The 22,576-nt window shown below is 51.9% G+C and overlaps 1 protein-coding gene across 1 annotated transcript; it reads right to left on the reverse strand.

The window, feature by feature from the left end:
* Positions 1-383: 383 nt before the first annotated feature.
* On the reverse strand, positions 384-21,412 carry YWHAG (tyrosine 3-monooxygenase/tryptophan 5-monooxygenase activation protein gamma). Its single transcript, XM_040082315.2, has 2 exons — positions 21,147-21,412; positions 384-3,928 (listed from the first exon to the last, which is right to left on the reverse strand). Exons 1-2 carry the CDS (start codon positions 21,231-21,233, stop codon positions 3,272-3,274), a joined length of 744 nt encoding a protein of 247 aa, XP_039938249.1. The 5' UTR covers positions 21,234-21,412; the 3' UTR covers positions 384-3,271.
* Positions 21,413-22,576: the final 1,164 nt, after the last annotated feature.

Raw genomic sequence — 22,576 nt, forward strand, 5'->3', positions numbered from 1 at the left:
TCGCAGGGCGCGTGAGTCAAGGCGCATTTTCTGTTTATGGTTTATAGTTTATCATTTCTCGTTTACAGCTTCCCGGGGAGGGAGGGGTGGGGGGCAGTATTTTTACAGCGTGAGTCACCGAGCGTGTGGCGGCGAGCGGAAAACCACCGCCGAACGAGGGAGGTGGGGAGGGACGGAGGTGGGGAAGCACCCACGGGAGCCTCTCCAGGGCCCCGCAGGACACTCGCCTCTGCCCGGGGAGGAGCCTGGTGAAGCCGCAGGGACGCGGATCCTCAGCGGCAGCGGAAGGGAGGCGGCCCCAGGAGCAGAACCCCGAGTTTCCCCTCCCCGGTCCCACGGAGCCCCCCAGAAAGTCGAGACAGGCGATAACAATTAAGCAGCGCTGACGTCAGATCTGTAAGTTTATTTGCTCAATGTACGACGGCTACATAATGACTCACATTCATGATATTCCATCACTGAGGAAAAACTGCTAAGAATGGTCCGTGTGTGAAATAATTCCTTACAGAAACACGGAGTTGGAAAAATAATCACTGATTAGACCTTAAAAATAGTTCACTGCATAACATGACAAAAAGCACAAACAAAGGCTCATTCAAAGAACACAGTCATTGTTCTCCTACACTGTAATAGTTATAATTTCACCATGACGAACACCAGACATTAAGATTAAGCTAACACTGGTGTTTTCTTTTGCTTTTTTTTTTTTTTCCTTTTTAAAAACAAAATCATATATAATTGCATGTCACTATAGCAACATCCATAACAGATCAGTTTGTTACGATCACTATTTGGTAGAGCAAACTTTACCCCCGAAAAAAAAAAAAAAAGAGGAAAGAAAAATAAATTAAAAAACTTTAAAAAAAAATTTGAAGACTATTTTGTCATAGGAATACATAACATCTACAGTATAAGTTAATAAATTTCAAGCTACTGTATAGAAATACGACACTAGCATGCACAATATTGTATCAATAGAGTAATGGAGCAGTAATCATTTCACTGGAGAGACAGTATCATAGGCAAGTGCATCTCTTAAAAAATGAAAGAAACCATTCAAGCTGCTTAAAAATCAAGTCCGTGACCCCCACTCCGTTTTTAGCCCTCTTGTGCCATCTCTCCTGCGTAAGTTTCCTAAAGCAGCCAGAGCAAAAAGCCAAAAAGAGTAGCAATTATCTGGAGAGAAAAAAAAAAAACAAACAAAAAAAAACCCAACCAAACAAAAAAAAAACAAAAAAGAAGGGAAAAAAAAAAAAAGATAGGTTTTGTAATTCCAGTAAATCACTTCCAAATGATACAGCTGGGACAACACTACTCACGGGACGCGGGAGTCAGTGAGAGGGAGGTGAGGAGCCTACAGCACCTCCTGGTCCCGGCCCGCAGCGGCACCGCACGCCCCTGGCCGCGGGATGCTGCGCCCCGAATTCCCTGGGGGACGCTCGGAGCAGGGGAACCCCGGGCAGAAGAAAACGCTCCCGGGCAGCGGGGCAGCCGGGGCCGCGTCCATCCCCAGGACGGGAGCCAGGGGCCGCGTTCGCCTCGCAAGGCGCCGGCTCTCGCTAGGGACAGGGAAAGCCTGGGCCCAAAATCGGCGTCAGGAGCGCAACAAGGAATTAAAGCACGAGCGCGGTTTCTCCTCACTGCGCGGCGCTGGGGGAAGCGCTGCAGGACGCAGCGCTCCGCGAGCCAGAGAACAGCAGTGAACCTCCAACAACCATGGGGAAAAAAAAAAAAAAATCAAAATTAAAGCTAAATTGACTCAAAATGGGGTAAGTATTACCTGCTAAGCAACTCAGATGCCCCGACTCCCGCCCCGGGCCGGATCAGACAGACTCGGAAAAGATTTTGCTAAGAAGAGAACTAAGTTCCTGGGCTCCCGATGGTGGATAGAAATGTCTATGATTGTAGCTCTTCCCTTGAGGAATTTCTCTACCAAATTAGCGTCTAAGCTCCTGAAGTTCACTCATTACACCACAAGCTTCCCCAGGAGAAAGGAAAACACACCCGGCTTCCCTGGTGACAAACAAGGGAGCCCTGGGTGCCGGAGATCTGCTGACAAACCTCATGGTACAGTGGGAGAAAGTCAGGCAGAGTGAAATGGCAGTGCAATCCCTGAGGAAGCAGCTGTGGCACCTTAAATCAGGATGGTCTTTTGAAATACCAAACACAGTACATGACATACAGACCTGAATGCTCTTTTTTTTTTAAATTTTTTTTTATTGTTTTTTTTTTTATTTAAGTGGCATTTTTAAGTTTAAACACTTCCCCCTTTGTCTAATTAAGTTCTTAAACCTTTTGCTGTGGACTTAAAATAGTTGAAACAGCCGCTAGCCAAGCACCTGTTAAGCTGTTGACCAAAAAACTAGAGCAGCTTTGATGTTCCTCAGGCGGGCGGTCTTCTTGCCTTGGGCGACACAGAATAGCTAAAGCCAGTCCACAGGCGAGGACTGCTCAGGAAGGCAAGCCAAAAGAACTAGCAAAAGAAAGAAAAACAGACAATCAAAGGCTTGATGTCATATGGCTGTAATGTAGAAATACTGTAAACTGCAATTTACTGTTAATACTGTAAGCTACCCTAATAAATATCTCAACCGAGGAAAAAAAAAAAAAAAGAAAAAGGAAAAAAAAAAAAAAGGAAAAAAAAAAAAGAAAAAAAAAAAGATTGGATGGCCTAAATCCCAGGGCTTCGCGAGCCCCAAATTCTTTAGTTTTGTTGGTTTTGTTTTTAATTCCTTCTCAATTTGGGGATTTGCAGCTGCACCCTGGCAGGCAGAGCGCTGCAGAGAGAGGCCCCGCGACGTGGTGCGGGCACACGGCACCTGGGCTGCGGAAACAAACGCTCGAAGCCTTACTGGAACCACAGAACTCCCTTCTCTTTTTTTTTTTTTAAATGTTTTTGCATTGCTTTCCTTAAAAACGAGGGCCATTCCATCCACGCAAAATCGTCTTAAAACCCTTTTTTTTTTTTTTTTTTTTTATTTCTAGCAATAAAGTTAAATTAAAGACAGCTCCACTTGTATTAATAATCTACAGAACAGTCCATATGCCAGTGAGGCTGCTATTCCATACCAGCACAGCCAGCCTGACTTCCACTAGTGGTGTTTTGGCAAAAATGTCAACGAGGCAATCAAAGACAGGTTGTGGGGGGCCTCCCTGGGAAGGTGTCCCCTCCCTTTCCCTCCCCCACCCCGGACCCCCCCCCACTCGTGGGAAAAAAATAAAGACTGCAGTAGTTAGCATCAGCGTGCGGCTGCCAGTCCATCGGGGGGGTCTAGTTGTTGCCTTCTCCGCCGTCGTCGTCTTGCTGATCGCTCGTCCAGAGCGTTAGGTTGTCGCGGAGGAGCTGCATGATGAGCGTTGAGTCCTTGTAGGAGTCCTCGTTGAGGGTGTCCAGCTCGGCAATGGCGTCGTCGAAGGCCGTCTTGGCCAGGTGGCAGGCCTGCTCCGGCGCGTTCTGGATCTCGTAGTAGAAAACCGAGTAGTTAAGCGCCAGCCCGAGCCGGATGGGGTGGGTGGGCTGCATGTGCTCCTTGCTGATCTCGTGGGCTTCGCTATAGGCCTTCTCCGAGGACTCCACCACGGTCGCCCTCTTCTCCCCGGTGGCCACCTCGGCCAGGTAGCGGTAATAGTCCCCTTTCATCTTCAGGTAGAAGACTTTGCTCTCGTACTGCGTCTCGCTGCAGTTCTTGATCAGGTAGTTGTCCAGCAGGCTCAGCACATCCTGGCACACCGCTTCCAACTCCTTCTCGATCTTCTCGCGGTAGGCACGGACCATCTCGATCTTCTTCTCGTTCCCATCGGCAGAGGTCTTCTGCTCGATGCTGCTGATGACTCGCCAGGACGAGCGCCGCGCCCCCACCACGTTCTTGTAGGCGACGGACAACAGGTTCCTCTCTTCGTTGGACAGGGGCTCGTTCAGCTCCGTCACCTGCATGGAGAGAGGGGGAGAGAAAAGAGACATTTGGGTTAAGCCCCAGCTGTTTGACACTCTCACCACACCTTTGGGTGCTCCTGTACATCTCTAGAGAGAGGCAGGAGGAGGCAGTCGGCTCGCAAAGTCCTGCTCTGCCATCCAGCTCTGTCTCTGCTCCCATCCCAGCAGGAGCCAGCTGGGAAATTGTGCTGTGGTCCAGACCCACAACAAGAGGAGTTGGGTTTGAGAGATCAACATCTTCCAGAACGAGAAAAATCTTCTAGGAAAGAGATGCCTTTCACCTGTAGGATGAGAGCTGGGCTTGATGATGCAGGGGAGGAGTCAGAGCAAGAGGGAGGAGATGGTCCAGGGTTATGAGCTACCTGCATGGATTAACACCACCACAGCTACAGGGTGCTCATCTTTTCTGCTTCCCACGAGCGTGGGGCACGCTTCAGACACACCCAAAGAATCTCTAAGATGGTACAAATACAACTGCCTCAGGTACCTGCACAGATGAGGACTTAAAAGCTCACATGGTGAGGGGGAAATCCCCCACACTGGATTTTCCTCACTGATGTTAACAGCGTCACCTGCCTCATGCACCGCAAAAACCACACAGGGATTACGGAGAGGACAAGCTCAGTCACTCGGGAAACATCACTTGGTATCACAGTAATCCCTTTCCAGCTCCCACAACACCATGGCTGGCTGGAGCCACCTGGGCAGCACCTTTGGCCAAGACTGCACCAACTTCCCAGCCCCAGGGGCAGGAGAAGCCCCTGGAGCAGTCAGGACACCACGAGGCAGCCGCACACACACAGCTGCTCCCCTGGGGCGGTTACAGCTGCCAAGGGGCACTTCAAGCCTGGCGTGGCCACTGTCTCCTTTCCCCCAGGACACGCCCCTACCCCACATCCACATCCTGGGCACAGCCACCCGGGAATCAGGCCAGCAGAGCAGGAACCTGTGAGCCACCTCACGGCAGTAAAGGATTAGGTAATGGTTTGGATGTGAAAGGCTTCTGCAAACACTGAGTCACTTTCACAAGGATCTGTAAGGACAAGGTTTGCTCTGGGCCCAGATAACCGTATTTATGATGGGGATCAGGAGGCCAAAGGCTCAGCCCAGGACCTCATTTGAATGGCCCAGAATGACTCACAGTTGCTCAGACCATATTGACCCGCACATTCCAGCACATCCACTCCTCCTGCAGCTCTTCAGCCACGCTCTGGCTAATGTCTCCTCCCAAAACCAGGCTACAGCTAAGGCTGTTTCCCCCACAGCAAGCAGTCTCTGATCAGAGCCCCTCCAGCCCTTTCCCTCAAGGCAGAGGCAGCAAGCAGACCCTCCACTCCCAGCCCCGCTGCTGTGTGGGTGTGCGGCTCCACAGGACGCTCTAGAGCCTGGCAGAGGCACAGCAGACACCCCTTTTCCATACGGAAGAGAGTCTTCCTGTGCAAACCAGCACAACTGCTCCTGCTGCAGGGTAAGAGACAGGGGAGCAGGGAAATGGGTGTCACATTAATGAGGGCAGGATCTCCTGGGACTATCAGCGGCTGCCAGCGGCACAGGGCAAAGAGCACAGAGCAGGATGCCAGGGCAGCTCCCAGTGCTCCCGCCCAAGGTAAGCAGGGCAGCACTGCCCGGGCCATCCGGCAGCTCCCAGTGCCAGGCCAACCCTCACAGCCCTCTCCTAGCCAGGACAACGGTGACTGTTTAACCACAGGGCCCTGGATCCCTGTGATATCCTGCTTCCTGCAGCGGGGCCAGGCAGGGCACAACCACAATGTGCCCAAATACCCGTGGCGAGACGTTGCCTGCCTGCTGTGCTGAGCTCTCTACTCTGCACTTTTACAGAATGTCTCCTTTCATTCTCCCCTCTCAGTGACACCTGCACAAACACACTGTAACGATTCTGTGAGATAAAGATGCCTTTGGGAGCACAGCCAAGGCGTCCCCCTGCCCCAGAGCTTATGGGTTCTCTGTCCTCAGAGATACCGAGGACTCCATTGGGTTGCCGGGGGGCTTGTCCCACCCAAGCTGCCCTGTTTTGAGTGAGGGATTTGAAACTAGAAACATCCAGAAATCCCAGCCTCAGTAATTCTCTTCCAGCTGTAAACGGAGTGTCCAACATCAACAGCCATACAAGAGACTCACTGATTCCAAGAGTTTTCTGTCCTGACGGGGGTTGTGGAGATTGATCACCACATGGAATTCTGCTTTTAGCAAGGTGCTCCCTGAGAAGAGACACCAGTTTTGAAGTGAGGACCAAGCAGGTGCCCCACAGTCACGTCTGCAGATACTTATCACTGCAGGAAGAAGTAGATTTTACCTCCTCTCACCAGAAGAGCCTTGCTGGAGGACAGATTTATTAAAACTACAGGGAGTTTCGTGGGATTAGCTTTACCATAAACATTTTAAATTCAAAGCTATTAAAGATTATGGAGGAAAGTTGCCTGTCAAAATCCTTTCAACAAACTGGCTGACAGATGGAAGGTACACCTGTGGAGACAGCAGATTCCCCCAGGGAGCTCACAGGGAATTTGTAAAAGCAGGAAGGGAGCCTTGTTAACCATGTCACTGCTTTCTAGCAGGACCCAGACTCCCAGGAAGGAGCACTGCAAAGACATGGCCAAGATGTGACATGGGTGGGGACAAGCACCACGGTCCACAGCACCAGGAGAGGGAAGAGGCTGTAGTCCCACAGATTTCAGTTCCCAGTTGAGCTGAGGGAGGAAGAACAGAAAACCATCTGGCACTTGCATTCCCAGCAGGAAGAAAATGCAAGATGGCCAGGACGCAAGGTATCAAGCAGCAGGATACACTGAGCTGCCTTACCAGAGTCAGAAAAAGGTGGAAAAGATGGACCTGATCCCAGGTTCAGCTGCCTTTGAGGACATCCCTGCCCTTGGTCTGCCCCAGCTGCCTGCTCACCTGCGCTGGCATTTCCAGCCACAGCCCCTTCCACACCCCAGACTGTGCAGTCACTGTCAGCCCTGCTCTTCCCACTGCACTGCACCAGTGCCCATCTCCAGCAGAAACCACTCCAGCACCTCTGCACCAGCCTCTCACATGCACCTGGGACTGTGCCTTCTCTGTAGCCTGTGCTGGCCAAACAAATGATGATTTTTTTTTTTTTTCTTACACTGCAGGATACCGAAACAAAGTGAGTTCAATCAAGCCACAGGCTAAACAGCAGGTTCTGACATACTGAGTTTGTAGCACTGCACCAAATGCCTCTGATATAACATCAAATAAGGCAATATCCTGCATCAGGCCTGGATCACACTGCAGCAGTCACATTATGGAAGGGCGGAACCTTCTCCCTGAAGAAGGGCACTACCCAGATTAGGTCCCCTGATGCCGTTTCCAGCACTGTTGCATGGAGTCAGAGACTTCAAAAAGCCAAAGGAAAACCTTAATTTGGCATTAGGAGGGCTTGGCAGGAGCACAAAGCCATCAGCCCCTGGCTGGTGTGTACCTGCTCTTTGGGAAGCTCGGTCAGTTTGGAGTTTTACTTCCCTGGCTGCCAGCAGAGAACAGCAGAATTTACTCTGCAAATCTCAGTAACCGTCCAGCCTCGTCTCACTCCGGTGACCATGGAGAATGGGGAGAGGGGCAGGAGATGCATGAGTCCAAAATGGTGTCAAGTCCTGGATGTGGCATAAACAGCCAAGGACAAGGAGCTGATCCACATGTTGGGAACTTGATAGAGGAAATTATTTTAGCTATTCTGGAGGAAAAAAAAAAAAAAAAAAAAGAAGAACACACCTGCCAGGAGCAGACTGCACAAGGACACCTAAGCAGGGAGTGCAGGGAGCTTGGCATGGAGCAGTTCATGCTGCCAGGCTCTGGCTGGGAGGCACGTTCCATCACCAAGCTGCCAGTTCCAGTCTCACCAGTTCTCTGATGGCACAGTGTCTGCACCACCAAGACTCAAGTGCCCTTAAGCCACAGAGAAACTCCGTGAGTTCCCGTTGGACAAAAATGACTGGAAGTTTCTGGTTTACACTGCTTGGGAGACCAGAGGTTTGTATAGATCCAAGCCCTCTGATTTGCAACAAAGCACTGCAGAGGCGGCATCATCTCTGAGAAGGTTTTTCTGATTTCACCACTACAGCTGGAGCTCTGACTCAGCACCCTGCCCAAAACACGGCAGGCTCCCGGCATGCCCGAGGATCGCATTGCAGCCAGGCAAGGTTCAGTCTCACGAGGAGAACCCAGGGAGCAAGCAAAGCTTTGCCTGCCCCTAATGTCAAGGTATGTAAACTCCAAAAGCCCAAGGGTTGGTTCTACAGCACCTTATTTCTGGAATTATCCCGATTAAGAGGCTTTGGTGAGACCCACGGGGAAGGTTTGCTCCCAGAGGACAGCAAGTCAGGTTGATTATGGGCTTATTCCAGGATTCCCATCCTCCACTTCTCACCTTGCATGAGTAGGTTTGAGTATACATCAGGAAATGCTTTTGAGGTCCCGTTAAGTGACTGCAGTGAAAATCCATCACAGGACTTAGTTCTACCTGTTTATCCTTGCACACTTTTCACTTAGTTTGATAATTAAGTGCCCACCCATTTACAGCTTCTGCCTGGCTTTGATGCCTTATCTTAAAGCAGACAGCACTGGCAAGCTGAGAGGACCCAGAGATGCTTCCCTGGGGAATATCATCAACATCTGACAGTTTAACCCATGTTATAAACATCAACACTTGCTCTTCTTATTGCCTAAAAGAGAATCTGAGTCCTTCAAGACATCAGACAGCTACAAATGAGTGAAGCTTTCCTGGAGAGACAGAAACAGCCATGAGAACTTCAAACTGTTCACTGAGAACAGCTTTTAAAGATCACCAGAGCTCCTCTCCCACCAGGATACACAACATCCATCTCCCCTTCAGCACTAGTGCTTCCTGTTCTATCTACAGCTTCTGCACCATGTAATTAAGTTTGTTATCTCTCCACACAAACCCTACAAAAATGCCTTGTTTTCCTTCACATGCAGCTCGTTAGTCTGAGCTCCGGCCTGAAGGTCCTCTTCTCTGCTTTATTTTTTGAAAGGCAAATGTGCTTTTGAAACAATGTTCTGACCAAGTCCACACACTGAAATTCGTTCTTGGTCTGTAGCCACTGGCAAGGGGAGCAACCAGCACACAACCCCTGCAGGCTCAGGCAGATGAAAAAGGTCACAGTACCTGCAGACATGCCACCTTCCCCCATCTCCAGCTGCTGTCTCATGCTGGGATCCCACCACCCATGTGCAGGGACAAGAGGACACAGCTCCAGGCTGTGCCAGGAGAGGTTCAGGAAGAATTTCTTCACAGAAAGGGTTGCCATGCATCACAAGGGGAGTTGGTGGAGCCCCCACCCCTGGAAGTATCCAAGATATAACTGGACATGGCACTAAGTGCTCTGGTCTGGTAGACAAGGTGGTGACTGGCTAAAGGTTGGACTCTGTAGCCTTGAAGGTCTTTTCCAACCTTAATGATTGTGACAAGACCACCTTCAGCAGCCCAAGTGCTGTCATTTTGGAAGGTCATGACTCACACATTGCCTGTTTTTTTTTCTGTCCCCAGATAGCCCTAACTTGAAGAAATGGCTGCCCTCAAGCACATGAAATTGTCACCATTACCCAGCAGTGAGAGTCACGACTTGATGTCACACAACCTCACCAAGAACAGCTTCTCCCCAGGCACCAGAGCGAGCTGTCCTACAACTCCATGGCAGCAGTGGGAAAGATGCTTTTCATAAGCACTGTCCTACTTTGGCGAAGTAGGCGTGTGTTAAACCAGACCTAAATCTAAAATGTTACCAGATTGATTTGGGTTCTTTTCCCTGTTGCCTTGCCTTCGCCCCCATGTCACACTTCCTAAGTGGAAGCCACACCTTAACTGTTTCTCTGCTTGCTGACCCCTTCCGCTGTCCTCTGCTCATGTTTTAACTCAGCATGGCCAGGGGGGTTTGGGCTGCAGGTCAAACCCTTCCCCTTATCCCAGACGACCGAAAAAAAAAGCACACGCAAGCTGTGGGCAGACACAAGTTCCCCACTGCCTTCTCCTTTGCCTGTTTCAGTATGAATAATCACCTGCTAGTTCCCGTTTTCTAAGCTGGCAGGGCCAGTTCACATCACAGGACAGCAGCTGAGGGCACATGGGATGGTTCTGCCATTATATTTCAAATTGCTCCCAGTGCCTCAAGGACCAGTGTCTGCAGAGAACTGTTTATTGCTTGTAGCCCAACTGCATCTCAGAGGCTACTCAGGCGCTCCAGACACCAATTAGGATTTCTGCATGTTCCTACACTTAACAGCAGCTTTCATCCCACCCTGCAGCCTTTATTACTTAAGGCAACTTTGAACCACCCAAGACAAAGTCTTCAAACTCAGAGATGTGGAAACCAAGAGCTCATTTATTTCATTGGCCTTTGTAGCTTAATAACTATGTGTGATCGCACTGCATTCAGGTTTGATCCGTCCTCGGAGCCTGCAGACCTCCTACTCCAGTTTCAGTGTGGCCATCATGGGTTTCAGTTAGAGAAAAAGCAAATTTCAGCTACTTGGGTCATTCTTGCACGTGGAAAGGTTGAAGGGAGCCAAGGTGAGAAAACCAAGAGCAGCAGAGCCCTGAGCTGCTCCACTCAGTGTCTGGCAGCAGCATTTTGTGTACCAGCCCTTATCTGCAGCACTGCAGTCCCAGCACTCGGTCTAACGACTCTGGGTTTTATTTCCACTACAGAACACCTGGGTGCCATCGATTTGTGTCTCCAACTTCTTCTGCAGCTTGAGATAAGGCAAACACAAGGCAGCATCTGCCTGCCATGGCTACTGTAGACAGAGAGCAGCCCAGACACATCCCAGTAACCAACTGGAAGGAAAAACCCCCGGCCTCCCAGTTTTGTGTATGTTCAAGTGTTCTACAAACAAATGTTCAAGGAGCTACAGACCATTTCTGAGTTAGCACTGCAGTCCTGTCACAGGGAGCTGCTCCTCTAACCAGCATGTGCTTTTTGAGCCAGGGAGGAATTATGCCCAAATTTCCTTGTTTTCCTTATTAACACCCTGATTCCCATTAGCCTTACTGACAGGCTACTAAACAAGATGAAAACTGGCCGTAGGACAACTTGTCTCAGTGTCTTGCTGCCACTACCTTCTTTATAATTATTAAAAACTCTTGGTAAAAATGATCCACTTCTGTTGGCCTAGTGCCTTCCAGCCACCAGATGGAGAGAGCAGCAGTCCAACCACATCAGTCCCAGCATTTCAGGGGACTGCCACTCAGGGCTCATCACACCGTCTCTGGCAGATGGGATACCAGCACCTTTGCCTGCTAACTACAAAGCGACAGAAGGGATGCCAAGCTATTCCTTCCCCGGGACATGGCAGGCTGGCAGCATCATCTGCCCACTGCCGTGTTCTGTGGGCGCCTCAGCAGCAGCAGCCCAAGATCCTCAGCACCATTCTCCATCACCCAAGGGCTTGGGGAGCTCTGCTGCCTCGGATTATCCGCTCTGCTCCCTGCTGACAGGCCTGTTCTCCAAGCTCTCTGCTAAGCACGTGGAAGACCAGTGCCACAGCGTGCCGCTGCTGTGAGAGCTCAGATGTGCCCCCGGAGCTCACAGCGAGCTTCAGGAGCTCACGGTTCATCCGCTGATCCTTTTGGAAGGAAAATGACAATTCATGGTTGATATAGGCTCTTCTGGGATGCATTAAGCTTTTCCAGGTGAGAGCTGAAGAGCTCTTCAAGAGTAACTGCAGCTCTTTCCTCAGAAGCATTTCTGTACAAGTTTAAAGACTTGGGGCTTTTCAATTTCTGTTTAAGCATTATTCCTCAGAAGATTCCATCGACTCATAGGCTTTTGAGCTGGAGCAGCCATCCACAGGATGGCCACTGGACAGTTCTAGAGTCTTAAGACTTGGCTCACGTAGAGGAAGATAGTTCTTTTCTCTCCAATTCATGGTAAACCCAACCTAGACAGATTTCAGGGAGTCTCTAGATAAATGCACCAAGTTTCATGTGGGGAGGGTGTTTAGTGCTGCTGGGAGCATTAGCTGCTTAAAGATTTACCTCACAGCTTCCAAGGGTACTAATCTGGCTCAGATGTTAGTGCTTTCCTGCTCACCTCCAGCCCCACTGCCAGGCAGTAAGAATCCTGCCACCAGATCATCAAATCCTCCTCAGAGCATCAAGTGCCAGGGCTTGTCCTTAATCAGGGGCTCAAAAAACGCCTGTGCCCATGACCTCTACCTAGTTGAGCCAAGTGGAGAGAGAAGACATGATGTGCCATGGGCAGGCCACCCTAAGGGTGAGAGCAGGTTCTAGTTGCTGGCAGAGCCTGTTCCCAGGTCTGCTGGAGCAGGATGAACTGGGCAATTCCTCTCTGCTGGCATGGCTTCCTTTGGCATGGCAGAGCCACTGCTGCCATGGCAGCTGCAAGCTACTGCTCCAAAGGGTGAAATGGGAGAAGCTGCAGCCATACCAAACTCCCCGCAGTGAGCAGGCATGTTTTTAGCCACTCCATGTCACTCCCTCAAACACTTTGGAAACACCTGGTTGTTGCACATCAAGGTAAGATTCTGGAAATATTAAAAAAAAAAAGCAGTTCACAAGATTTTTGCTCTAGGTCTCTTGGTCTGCAGATCAGCAGTTCCTTGGTGTCTCAAACATGTTTTATCAGATTAAGCAAGAGACTTCCCAGAACACCCAGGTGGATTCCTGCATGCCAGCCCCACTATAGGTTTAATTTCTGCATCAGTGGGTAAGGTGATTATCCCTCAAGATCTACTTTACCTTCCCACTGGTTTGGGGATTTCAGGCTTGATCTTACACATCTCTAGCAAAGGCAATTTTATTTAATTTCTCAAATGAACTCACAGAACAGAAGAAAGTCAAGTTTTTGCTCTGGCCGCTTTCTGGAGCACTGCAACCCATTTTAAATTACAAGGAGAGTCACTTTACTACCCTAGATCCAACTGTTTAACTTCCTTCACCCAGCTCCAGCCATCTCCTCCCAGCCTCTTCTGAAGCCCAAGGGACTCCCACCACAGATTTGATCCCAGCTCATGACAGGTGACAGAACCCCTCAGGTGCTAACATCATCTTGACACCACCCAATGCAAGAAGCCGAGCTCCCAACTTGTAGGTAATGAAATATTCATCCCATGTAACAAAGCCCAACAGCATAAACAGGCAAAGCTCCAACGCCTGCCCCAGCTGGGTGTAAATCAAAGGCTGTTAATCTCCCCCAAGTTCTCATTCACTGCTGAACACCAAGCATCAGCCTTTTACAAGTAGAGATCTCCTACAGCAATAGCCGAGCGTGTCTGTTAGCACATGGCACAGCAACAGCTTCTCCACCTACTATTAATAAACTTTACACTGCTGAGCACAACTGTCCAAACAACGTGTCCATCAGCAGCCTCGTTAGCACTGAGACTTCTCGCTGGTGTTTTTCTAGAGCCTTGCTGAAACCATCTTAGAGAGGAGTCAGAAGCACACTGACACGCCAAGTAGCTTTGCTTGGTACGTAAGCAAAGACGCCTCCCAAGCAAGCCAGCCCATCTAGCGAGATCAGAGGGAATTTGCAAACAATTAAGGAATGGTTTGCACTTGGAATCCCTGCAGACTTGTGCTCGTCCAAGCGCAGCTGCCTCAAACACCCATAGAGGGACTCAATTCCAACATCTCCTTTATAGAAGAAAAACATTAAGTACTCTAATCCCTAATCTGGGGATCACTTTAAGGGAATCTCACGCCATCATCAGTGACATGTTCTCTTGTTACTCTCCTACTGCCATTAACTAATGCACTGCCTCTGGTCACTAGATCACTTGCTTGGGGCCAAAAATCAGGTTTGTTTGATATCTAATTGAGCATGTACTGGGTCACGTCCGAGATGTGACTAAATCTGGGTTAGTGCAGAAAAACCTGAACCTGGGGGAAGTTTGCCCTTAAACAGGCAGACAAAGGCTTTTGTTCTGCCTGCTACATGAAGGCTTTGCTTTTGAGAGACAGTCTTGTCAGTGTTTCTTGCAGCCCAAGAACTGCTGCCTCATCATTTCAGCTCAATTTTCCAGAATTTATCATTTCTGAGCTTTTCCAGACTATACCAAGATAACCAGCAGTGCAACCAGCATGAGACTCATGGGTGAAGATCAACCCTTATGATTTACCTGCCCTAGCAGCTCCCAGCCCACAGGAGGGACCAGAAGGATGCAGCAGCCCAGCCTCACTGTTATTGTGCACTCAGAAAAGATGGACAAAGCCATCCCACTGCTGAGCTCCTACCCCAGGCACGTTCCCCACACAGATTCCCATGGGTGGGAATCCCACATCTTGACATTTGGATTCTGGAGCAAAAAGTCAGGCCTCTTACCTTAAAAAAGAAATAAACAGCAGAATGAAAGTAAATTTGTCCCCATCTTCCTTCATTTTAGGGTTTGTCATTAGATCAAGCAGCCAGGGGAAAAACATTCCCACAAAGCCATTTCATTTCCATGGAGAGAGAAGAGTTCCCCTCTCTTCATGGACCGAAAGCTGCACTGACAGAAGCACAGGCAGAGCCTGGCAGCCAGCAGCCATGGCCGAACATTTTATCTCAATGCCACCAGCATAAAACCGGCCACCACCATTTATCTGGACAGCTTCTTCAAGTCAAGCCAAAGGTTTCAGAGGCTGAAAGACAAAGCCACCCAAAATGCAGCAGAGTGACCAATCCATGGCTACTTCCCCTTGTTTTAGCTGGTTTCCAGGCTAACGCTGCCCAGCAGTGTCCATCACTAAGTCAAATCAAGTCAATACTTGTGTTTTCACTCAGTTTTTGCTTCCCAGACAAGGCAGTTGTCATTTTCCAGGAATGGCAGTTGCCATTTCTCTGCAGTCACATGAATCTAACACTGGGGAGCAAGACTACAGCTAAGGACCGGTTAGGTTTGTTACCTTTCCAGTAAAGAGAAGTTGCTGAAAGCTTTCAGCTTTCCAGAAGGAAAAGACAAAGACTCGACCAGCGAAGGAAAGAAGGTCTAAGCTGGCTCCAAACCAGTCGACTCAAAAATATTCCTCACAGTATCAGCTTTGGAAGAATCTGTCACGAGCCACAGAAGCGTAGAAGAATGCCTGGAAGCGTTGAGGGTGCAGCAGCTGCCCAGAGACCACTTCAGCCCTGCATCACAGCTTTGCCACGGCGAGGTGGAAGATGATGCCTGGATCTTATCAGGACTGTCAATGGAGGAACGCTTGGGAAGCCAGGCAAATCCTGTTCCACTGTGCTTTGTACTGCAGTTATTCTAATATGCATTCACTGGCAGCTCAGGAGGCTGAACAGGGCAGAAAAGCATAAGGCAGAGTCCTAAATGCCTGAGGCACTGACCTGTCTGAGGAAAAGCACCTTCAGGTCAGACTGGAGGCATTTTCCAATGCCTCTTTCCCTGAACCTGCCTCTGAGCAGCCTGGTGTTCAGCTGGGACACCAAGCAGCCAGCTCCGGTCTGAACTAGTCTGACAATCCTCATGGCTCTTCCCTGCCAGACTGGAATTGAGCTCCCAGCACACCACTCACCTCTGCCAAGGAAAAAGCAGCACCAACAAGTTCAGCAGTGCTCCATATCCAAGGACACGTCTGAGCTCAGACAAAGCCACCTCCCAAAAAGCAGCTGATTACTCAGGCACTAGCAGTTGGGACACACAAAAGCCTGGATTCTTTATTTTTCCTAAATATGTAACCCTTGCACACAACTTCTGTGCATGGTTTACTTGGCATGAAGCCGCTCCAAATAGAAGCTCAATCATAGAGTTGGTGCATTAGGCCCTGCCAGCTGTGTCACCATCCATGGAGGTTTCTCCAGATGTTGGGTCATGGCTACCACTCTCCTCCCGAGCCCCTGCTCCATCAGCTGCACCCTGAGACATGCTTCTCCTTCTGTCCTCAGCAGCAACAGCTAGTAGATCCACTTCTACGCTACGAGTCTGCAAAGGTAGTAGAAATATCAGACCCTGAAAAATCCTTGTCCTTAGGATTGTGACCTTGGGGTCACTCACCAGCCTGGGAACAAAACCCAGGGTCCCCCATAGGCTGATGGGGACCATCAGGTCACTTTTACTCTACCTCCCTGATCTTAAGCTTAGCAAAGCTGAGGCTGCTTATTCCTACTTGGAAAGCCAAGGTGAGCATGCCCCAGAGCAGCACTAATGCTGCTGGGCCAGGCACAAGAAAAGTGGTTCAGTAACACAGGCAAAGACACGAAGAAGAGGAAAAAGGATGGCGGGGAACCTCAAATTAAGGAAAATCTTAATTCTACCAGCTGTAGAAGCTGAGGAAGAACCATGTTTTTCATCTCCCAGATCAGAAACCAAACCCCAGCTGCAGGAGGCAGAGGGATACACCTCAGTTATGTGGATAACCCTCTGGAAAGCACTGTCCAGAACATCCATGGAACCACTAAGAGGATGCCAAAGACATGATCCACTTGCCAAGAACAGTGCATACGCCCCTAGATGCTGGAGCTTTCAATCCACAAAACATTTCTGGAGCTGAAGTTCCGTAGTTGTCCCTAAATTGCTGTTCCTGAGTATTCCTGCAAGCCCAAGTACACATCATCAGTGTCCAAAGAGTTTATTCCAGAGAGCAACGCTGAGATCAGCTGGTGAACACAGCTGGGGCAGATAGGGCTTATCCACTGACATAAAGCTTATTTGGTGTACTAAAACAATTGAATCTCTTGTGAAACAGCCACGTTTTTACAAAAGCAGCAGCAAATAAAGGTGGTTGAAATAAAATTTAATAAATCAAGGCAACTCACACCAATCCTTTTGCACTTTCATGGTTAGACATCATCCAAGAGATGGGTTCATGGAAATGGTTCATGGAAAACCCTTGCCCAAGTTTTACTGTTTCTATGCCCCCAGGTATAATTCAGCTGCTATATTCTCCATCACAGTCCCAATATCATTTTTGTTTATTTCAAGAAGAGCTATTTTGGGTCAAATCCACCTTGGCTGCTACAACTTGGCCAACTAAGAAACCCAGCATTGTCATTGTAAGACAGTGACTCTTTCTAAGTGGACTCAATAAGAACTCACAGAGGAATTTTTAAGAGCTCGATCTGCTGAAGACTGGTGAATTACTGTGAGCAGTGCCCACTGCAGTCACATACAGGGCACATTGCTACCTATATCTGTGGCTTAGGTGTAGATGTGACTCGGGCTACTGCTACAAGGTTCCAAGGCTGAGTCACACAGAAACAGCCCCACACTGTGAACAAGGACAGAAGGACAGCAGCTCCTGACAGCCACCATCCTGTCCTGACCCCATGGACCTCCAGGAAGGAAGCCCTGCTCACCAGTCAGGCTGTCTCCAGCCCCTAGCACCACAGCAGTCCGCCAGCGGTCTGGAGGCACCTCGAGGCTGGGCAGCATTCAAGCTGCCTGCACACGAGCATCAATGCTGCCATTAGGTGCCAACAGCTAATGACTGCACCAGCCACGTCGGCACTGGGAATGGCTCCTCCAAAGCCATCCCCAGCCCCCCTGGGAAGTGCTACTACAGCAGCTCACACTCCTTGCTCCCCTCCCACCATCACAGATGGCCTGCCCAGCACTCCTCCTGGAGAAGCCTATCCATACCACCCTTTTGTCTGTGTACACTGTGAGCAGAAAGCAGCTAATCATCCCTGCTCTGCCTCCTGTGGACTCTCCAGACAGGATGGATTTGTGTTACTACCCCTTTTTTCCAAGGGTGAGCCTGCTGTCTGTGTGAAGCCTTGCTATCAGCACTGATATACTGGATGTGGGGGATGATAACCTGCCCAGCTGGTGACCATCACGGGAGAAGCCCACACGCCCAGTGCCAGGGAAGGCCTGCAAAATTCCCCATCCTCACGCTCCTCCTCCACCCACAATGGCCATTTACTGCACCAAGTTGTGGTGTCTAAGGCTTGGAGCCATCTGCTTTCCAGCATCTCCAACATTCCCCCCTCCACACCCACACTTGTTGGTCCTCGCATACAGCACAGGCTGCTGTAGAGGTTGGGCCCCCAAAGTCAAGCAGTCAGGTGGTCCCCACACAGGGGACAGCCCCACACCTACACCGTCAATAGGTGCAGTGCAGTAATTCTCCCCACACACTTTTAAAAGACGACTTATTTCCTGCATGAGTTATTGCAATCATGTTGTTCATTCACCTGCACATCCCCTCAACAAAAGGTCTGTGGGAGGCACGTGCTCTGCTCCCTGGGCAGGGGCTTGGCAGGGCTCCCACCTCCGGAAAGCCTCCAGCAGCACCGCTCTCCCCAGCTAATGGATATCGATCCCCAGCCCTGGCATGGGCTCGGACAGTAAAGCTCTTCCTGAAGCTGAACCAGACAAAAATGCATCCTGCTCCAGCCACCAGCACTGTGGGAAGTGAAACGCCAGCAAGGAAGGCCAAGGCCAACATCTGACCACGGATCACCCCGGGGACCAGAAGAAAGCTTTCCTGTCCCCCGATGGCATCCCCAGACAGCGCTGAGGTGACAAGGAACATGACCAAGGTCATGAACACATACCCTGGATCGATGGGCCCAGCCCTGCACCCTTCCTGGGTGTGGCATCACCTTCTGCTCCCTCTGGTAAGCGAGGGGACCATCCGCAGTGTTTTCAGACATCCTCCCAGTAAAACCCTGCCCCTTTTGGGAGCTGAAAGAGCAATCTTGCTCCTGCAACAGCAACATAATTGCAGGTAGCAGTTAGGGGCTCCGGTAGCTAGCACTTGTGAGAAGGAAGAGCTAGAAGTTATTATATATAAATATTATTTCTGAGAAACCATTGCGAACCCAGCCATCACTGGATGAATCAGCAGACAGCAAGAACCCCTGCACACCATTTCCATTTTAAACCATTAACACAGCCGTTCAGCACAGGTTCCCAAGCAGACAGGGCTGAGGCTGAACAACCCACCCAGCTGCCCCACGTGAGGCAGCCACCAAAATGCAGCGGTGAGATGAAGCCGCAGGAAAACGAGCCTCTTTTCTGCCCACCATTGCCACGGCAGGTTTGAAAGGAGAACCATCCAGCATTTCTCAGCAGGGTGCTAGGGAGGGCCAGGTTTGGAGGGCAGGATGGCTCTGCATCACCTTCGCTAGGCGCAGCCCGCATGCTCTCTGCTACCGCCTGGGTGCATTGCAGCTTGGACCATGGCATATGACATCACTAGGCGTTGCTACGGAAATGAGTGCGAGGTCATCAGCCTCCCGCACAACCGGGGCTGGGGGCTGGGCAGCGCACGGGGAGAACCGGCCGTGACACGGCTGTGACATGCCCGCGGCCACCGGACCGGCCGTGCCGGAGCTGGGGCAGCGCGGTGCAGAAAGGAAGAACAAAGCTCTGCCTTTTGTTTGCTGCTGAAGGGAGGCGGCAGCGCTCCCGCTGGGGAGCGTTTCCTTACGGCCAAACTACGCGGCAGCTGATAAGAGGCGTTAGCCCGGTTACTGTTTCACCAGGGCCCGCAAGGGCTTGGAAGGAAAAAAAAATTACATATATGAGCTCTTAACAACACCTGGGGTTCAAGCACCCAGCCCGGGGAAGCAGACTAAGAGAAATTCACAGTGCAACACGGCTGCGAGTCCCAGGCACATCCCTGCTGGCTTTGTGACGGCGGCTGTATTATCCGTAGGAAATGAGCTGTAGGATCTGCTCACGCAGCAGGCTTTGCTTTAAAATGAATAGATGCCGCTATCAGAAAATGGTATAAAAGCCACAGCGCAGCAGAGGGACAGCCCGGCTGGTTTAATGTGATAATATCTCGTTCCGATTATCCGTATTTCATTCCTTGATAAGGCATCTCCTCCCTCCCCGGGCTCGGGCTGTGACAGTTTTGTCTGTTTGATAAATGCAAGGTTATTGACAAAATGGTGCAATATGGGCAAACAGAGCTGCACCCACGGCAGACTGCGACATTCCCAGATCGGCATTCACTTTTCATCAGCCGGGGAGGACACCCCGGCTCCCAGCAAAGGTTCAGACCTGACTAAGAAGACAAACATAAAGAACAGTTTTCCCCTTTAAAGCACCCCCTCCCTCCCTCCACCCAGTCTAGCCTCTCTGCAATATGACAAATGCAGAATCTTCTGGAATGACTTGATCCTGCCTCCCACGATTGCTTTGTTTGCAAGATCAGATCAGAGATATGTTTTTTTTTTCCCTTCTTATATTGTCAAAATGTCAGTATTGAAGGGGAGCGTTCAGTGTCACAAATCAGATCAGCCTGCTATATGCAGAGTCTTTATTTTAAGAGCGTGAAATGAATACAACATGACTCAATTCATAAATCTCCAACCAAGAGCAGTAAAAATAAGAGCTTTGACAGTGAAAGGGCTCCCGATCTTTGGGGTCAGGGGCACACACACACACCAGCCCCGGCGACCACGCGTGGGAAGGGATGCACGGCGAGGTATTTCGGCAGCGGGGAGAGGTGCGCATGCAACCCCCCCACACGGATCCCCCCCGTGCCTCGCCCCACGGGGCCCCGAGCCGGTGAGACCCCCCCGGGGAGCACCGCAGCCCCGGGCTGGCTCCTCTGCCCCGCCACGCTGGGGATGCGCGGAGCAGGCAGGGGGCCCTGGGGTGGGGGGAGAGAAGAAATGCGGCTGGAAGGTGATGTAGGGGGCTGCGGAGGCAACGTGTTTTAAGGCAGAGGAGAGGATGAGGGGGTGCCCTAGGGCAGGGGGATGCGTGGGGCTGGGTGGGGGCAGCAGGGCAAAGCGCAGGGGTTTAGAGCAGGATTGGGGGGCGGCTCTAGAGCAGAGAGGGGGGATGTGTGCGACTGGGTGGGGGCCCCGGAATAAGGGAGGAGATGCGGTGGGGGGTTTAGGGCAGGAGAGAGCAATGTGCGGGGCTGGATGCGAGCCCCAGAACAGGAGAAAGATGTGGGGAGGGGGCTCTAGGACAGACGAGCAGGATGCGTGGGGCCGGGTGGGGGCCCTATAGCAGGGGACGGGATGCGTGGGGGGGCTCTAGGGCAGGGGATGGGGATTTGGAAAAAGCAAAGTAACCCTGGATCGGGAAAAGCGGCGGGAACGAGACTCAGATGGGGATGTTGGAGGGCGAGGGACCGGGGCCCTCACACCCCCGCGGCCCCCCCCGGCCGAGCCCACCACCCACCGCGGGGAACACGCCGGAAGGGCCAGGGGAGGGCGGCCCCGGCGGGGCAGGAGGTGGAGGAGGAGGGGGTGTGTGTATGTGGGGAGCGCGACGGCCGCGGGACGCGACTCACGTTCTTCATGGCGGCCGCCATGTCGTCGTATCGCTCGGCTTGCTCGGCCAGCCGGGCCTTCTGCACCAGCTGCTCGCGGTCCACCATCTTCGCGGGGTCCGGGGGGGAAGAGGGGCGAGGAGGCTGCGGGCTCCGGGAGGAGGAGGAGGAGGAAGGAGAGGAGGAAGAGGAGGACGAGGAGGGCGCGGCGGTCTCGGCGCTGCTGCGGCTGAGGCGGCGGCGGCGGCTGCGCCCGGTGCTGTGCGCGCGCCGCGGGCCACCACAACCCCCCTGCGCGCGCCCCGCCCCGCCCCGCCCCTTCCCCGCTGCCCCGCCCACCCTCCCCGCTCGCGGGACACGACGGGAGATGAAGTCCTCAGGTGCGGAAGCCGTACTTGGGTTGGTGCAGCTCGGCCCTGCCCTCTAGGACTACACCTCCCGTCGTGCCCCGCGCCAAGGCACCGTCCCCTCGCCCCCCCTGGGCCCCGCCTGTGCTGATTCACCGGAGCCCGGCCCGGGTGGGCCGCGGAGGGCGCGGCCGCGCTGAGGGGAGCGGGGGGGGGGGGCCCGGGAGGCGCCGTGGGACCGGCGGCCCTCGGGATGGAGCTGCGGGACAGCGCCAGGCATGGGCCCACGCAGGGCAGGGACGCACCCGCAGGCCACGCACGCTCACAGCCTGGTCCCGCTCATGGCCCAGGAGCCATTGGCAGCATGGATACACTCAGGGCGTGGACGCTCCCCCAGCCCAAGCACAGCCGCAGGCTGGACTGGCACATAAGAGTGGACTCAGTCATGGACCAGGCCCGCTCAGAGCCCACACACACCTTACACAGCCCGTGCCCGCTCATAACGCACGGTCACTCACAGTCTGGACCCACCCACAGCCTGGTCACACTCATAGCCCTGACCCACTCATTACCAGACCCACTCACAGCCGGAACACACCCACAGTCCAAACCCACTCACAGCCTGGTCACACTCATAGTCCTGACCCACTCGTTACCAGACCCACTCAGAGCCTGGTCACACTCACAGTCTGGTCACACTCATTACCAGACCCACTCACAGCCTGGTCACACAGCTGGAACACACCCACAGTCCAGACCCACTCACAGCCCAGGCCCACTCATGGCCAGACCCCACTGAAAACCCTAATCCACTCAAAACCCAGACCCGTTCCCATCCTGGTCCTGCTCACAGCCCATGCACCATTCCCCCGTGGCGACCCTGCCGGTGTTGCTGTGCCTGGGGTCTCTGGCACTGTGGCAGTGCTGGGCCAGGTTGTGGTGATGCATCTTGGGGCAAATCCCTGCTCCCTGCTTTCCCTTGGCCCCTTTTTCCCATCATGTGCGGGGTCCTGATCCACAGAGGAGAGCATTCCCACTGGAGAGCACACAGTGCACTCACTCATGGATAACCCCTGGGAGGAAAACATCTGCTCCAGCCATGTG

This window comes from Hirundo rustica, chromosome 19 (assembly GCF_015227805.2).
Source record: "Hirundo rustica isolate bHirRus1 chromosome 19, bHirRus1.pri.v3, whole genome shotgun sequence".
In the NCBI taxonomy this organism is placed as follows: domain Eukaryota; kingdom Metazoa; phylum Chordata; class Aves; order Passeriformes; family Hirundinidae; genus Hirundo; species Hirundo rustica.

Bases quoted from the DNA above. Each gene is read 5' to 3' on its own strand.
- YWHAG (XM_040082315.2), bottom strand. From the start codon at position 21,233: ATGGTGGACCGCGAGCAGCTGGTGCAGAAGGCCCGGCTGGCCGAGCAA. The intron at 3,929-21,146 runs GTGAGTCGCGTC...CTCTCCATGCAG, and splicing joins TGGCGGCCGCCATGAAGAAC to GTGACGGAGCTGAACGAGCC.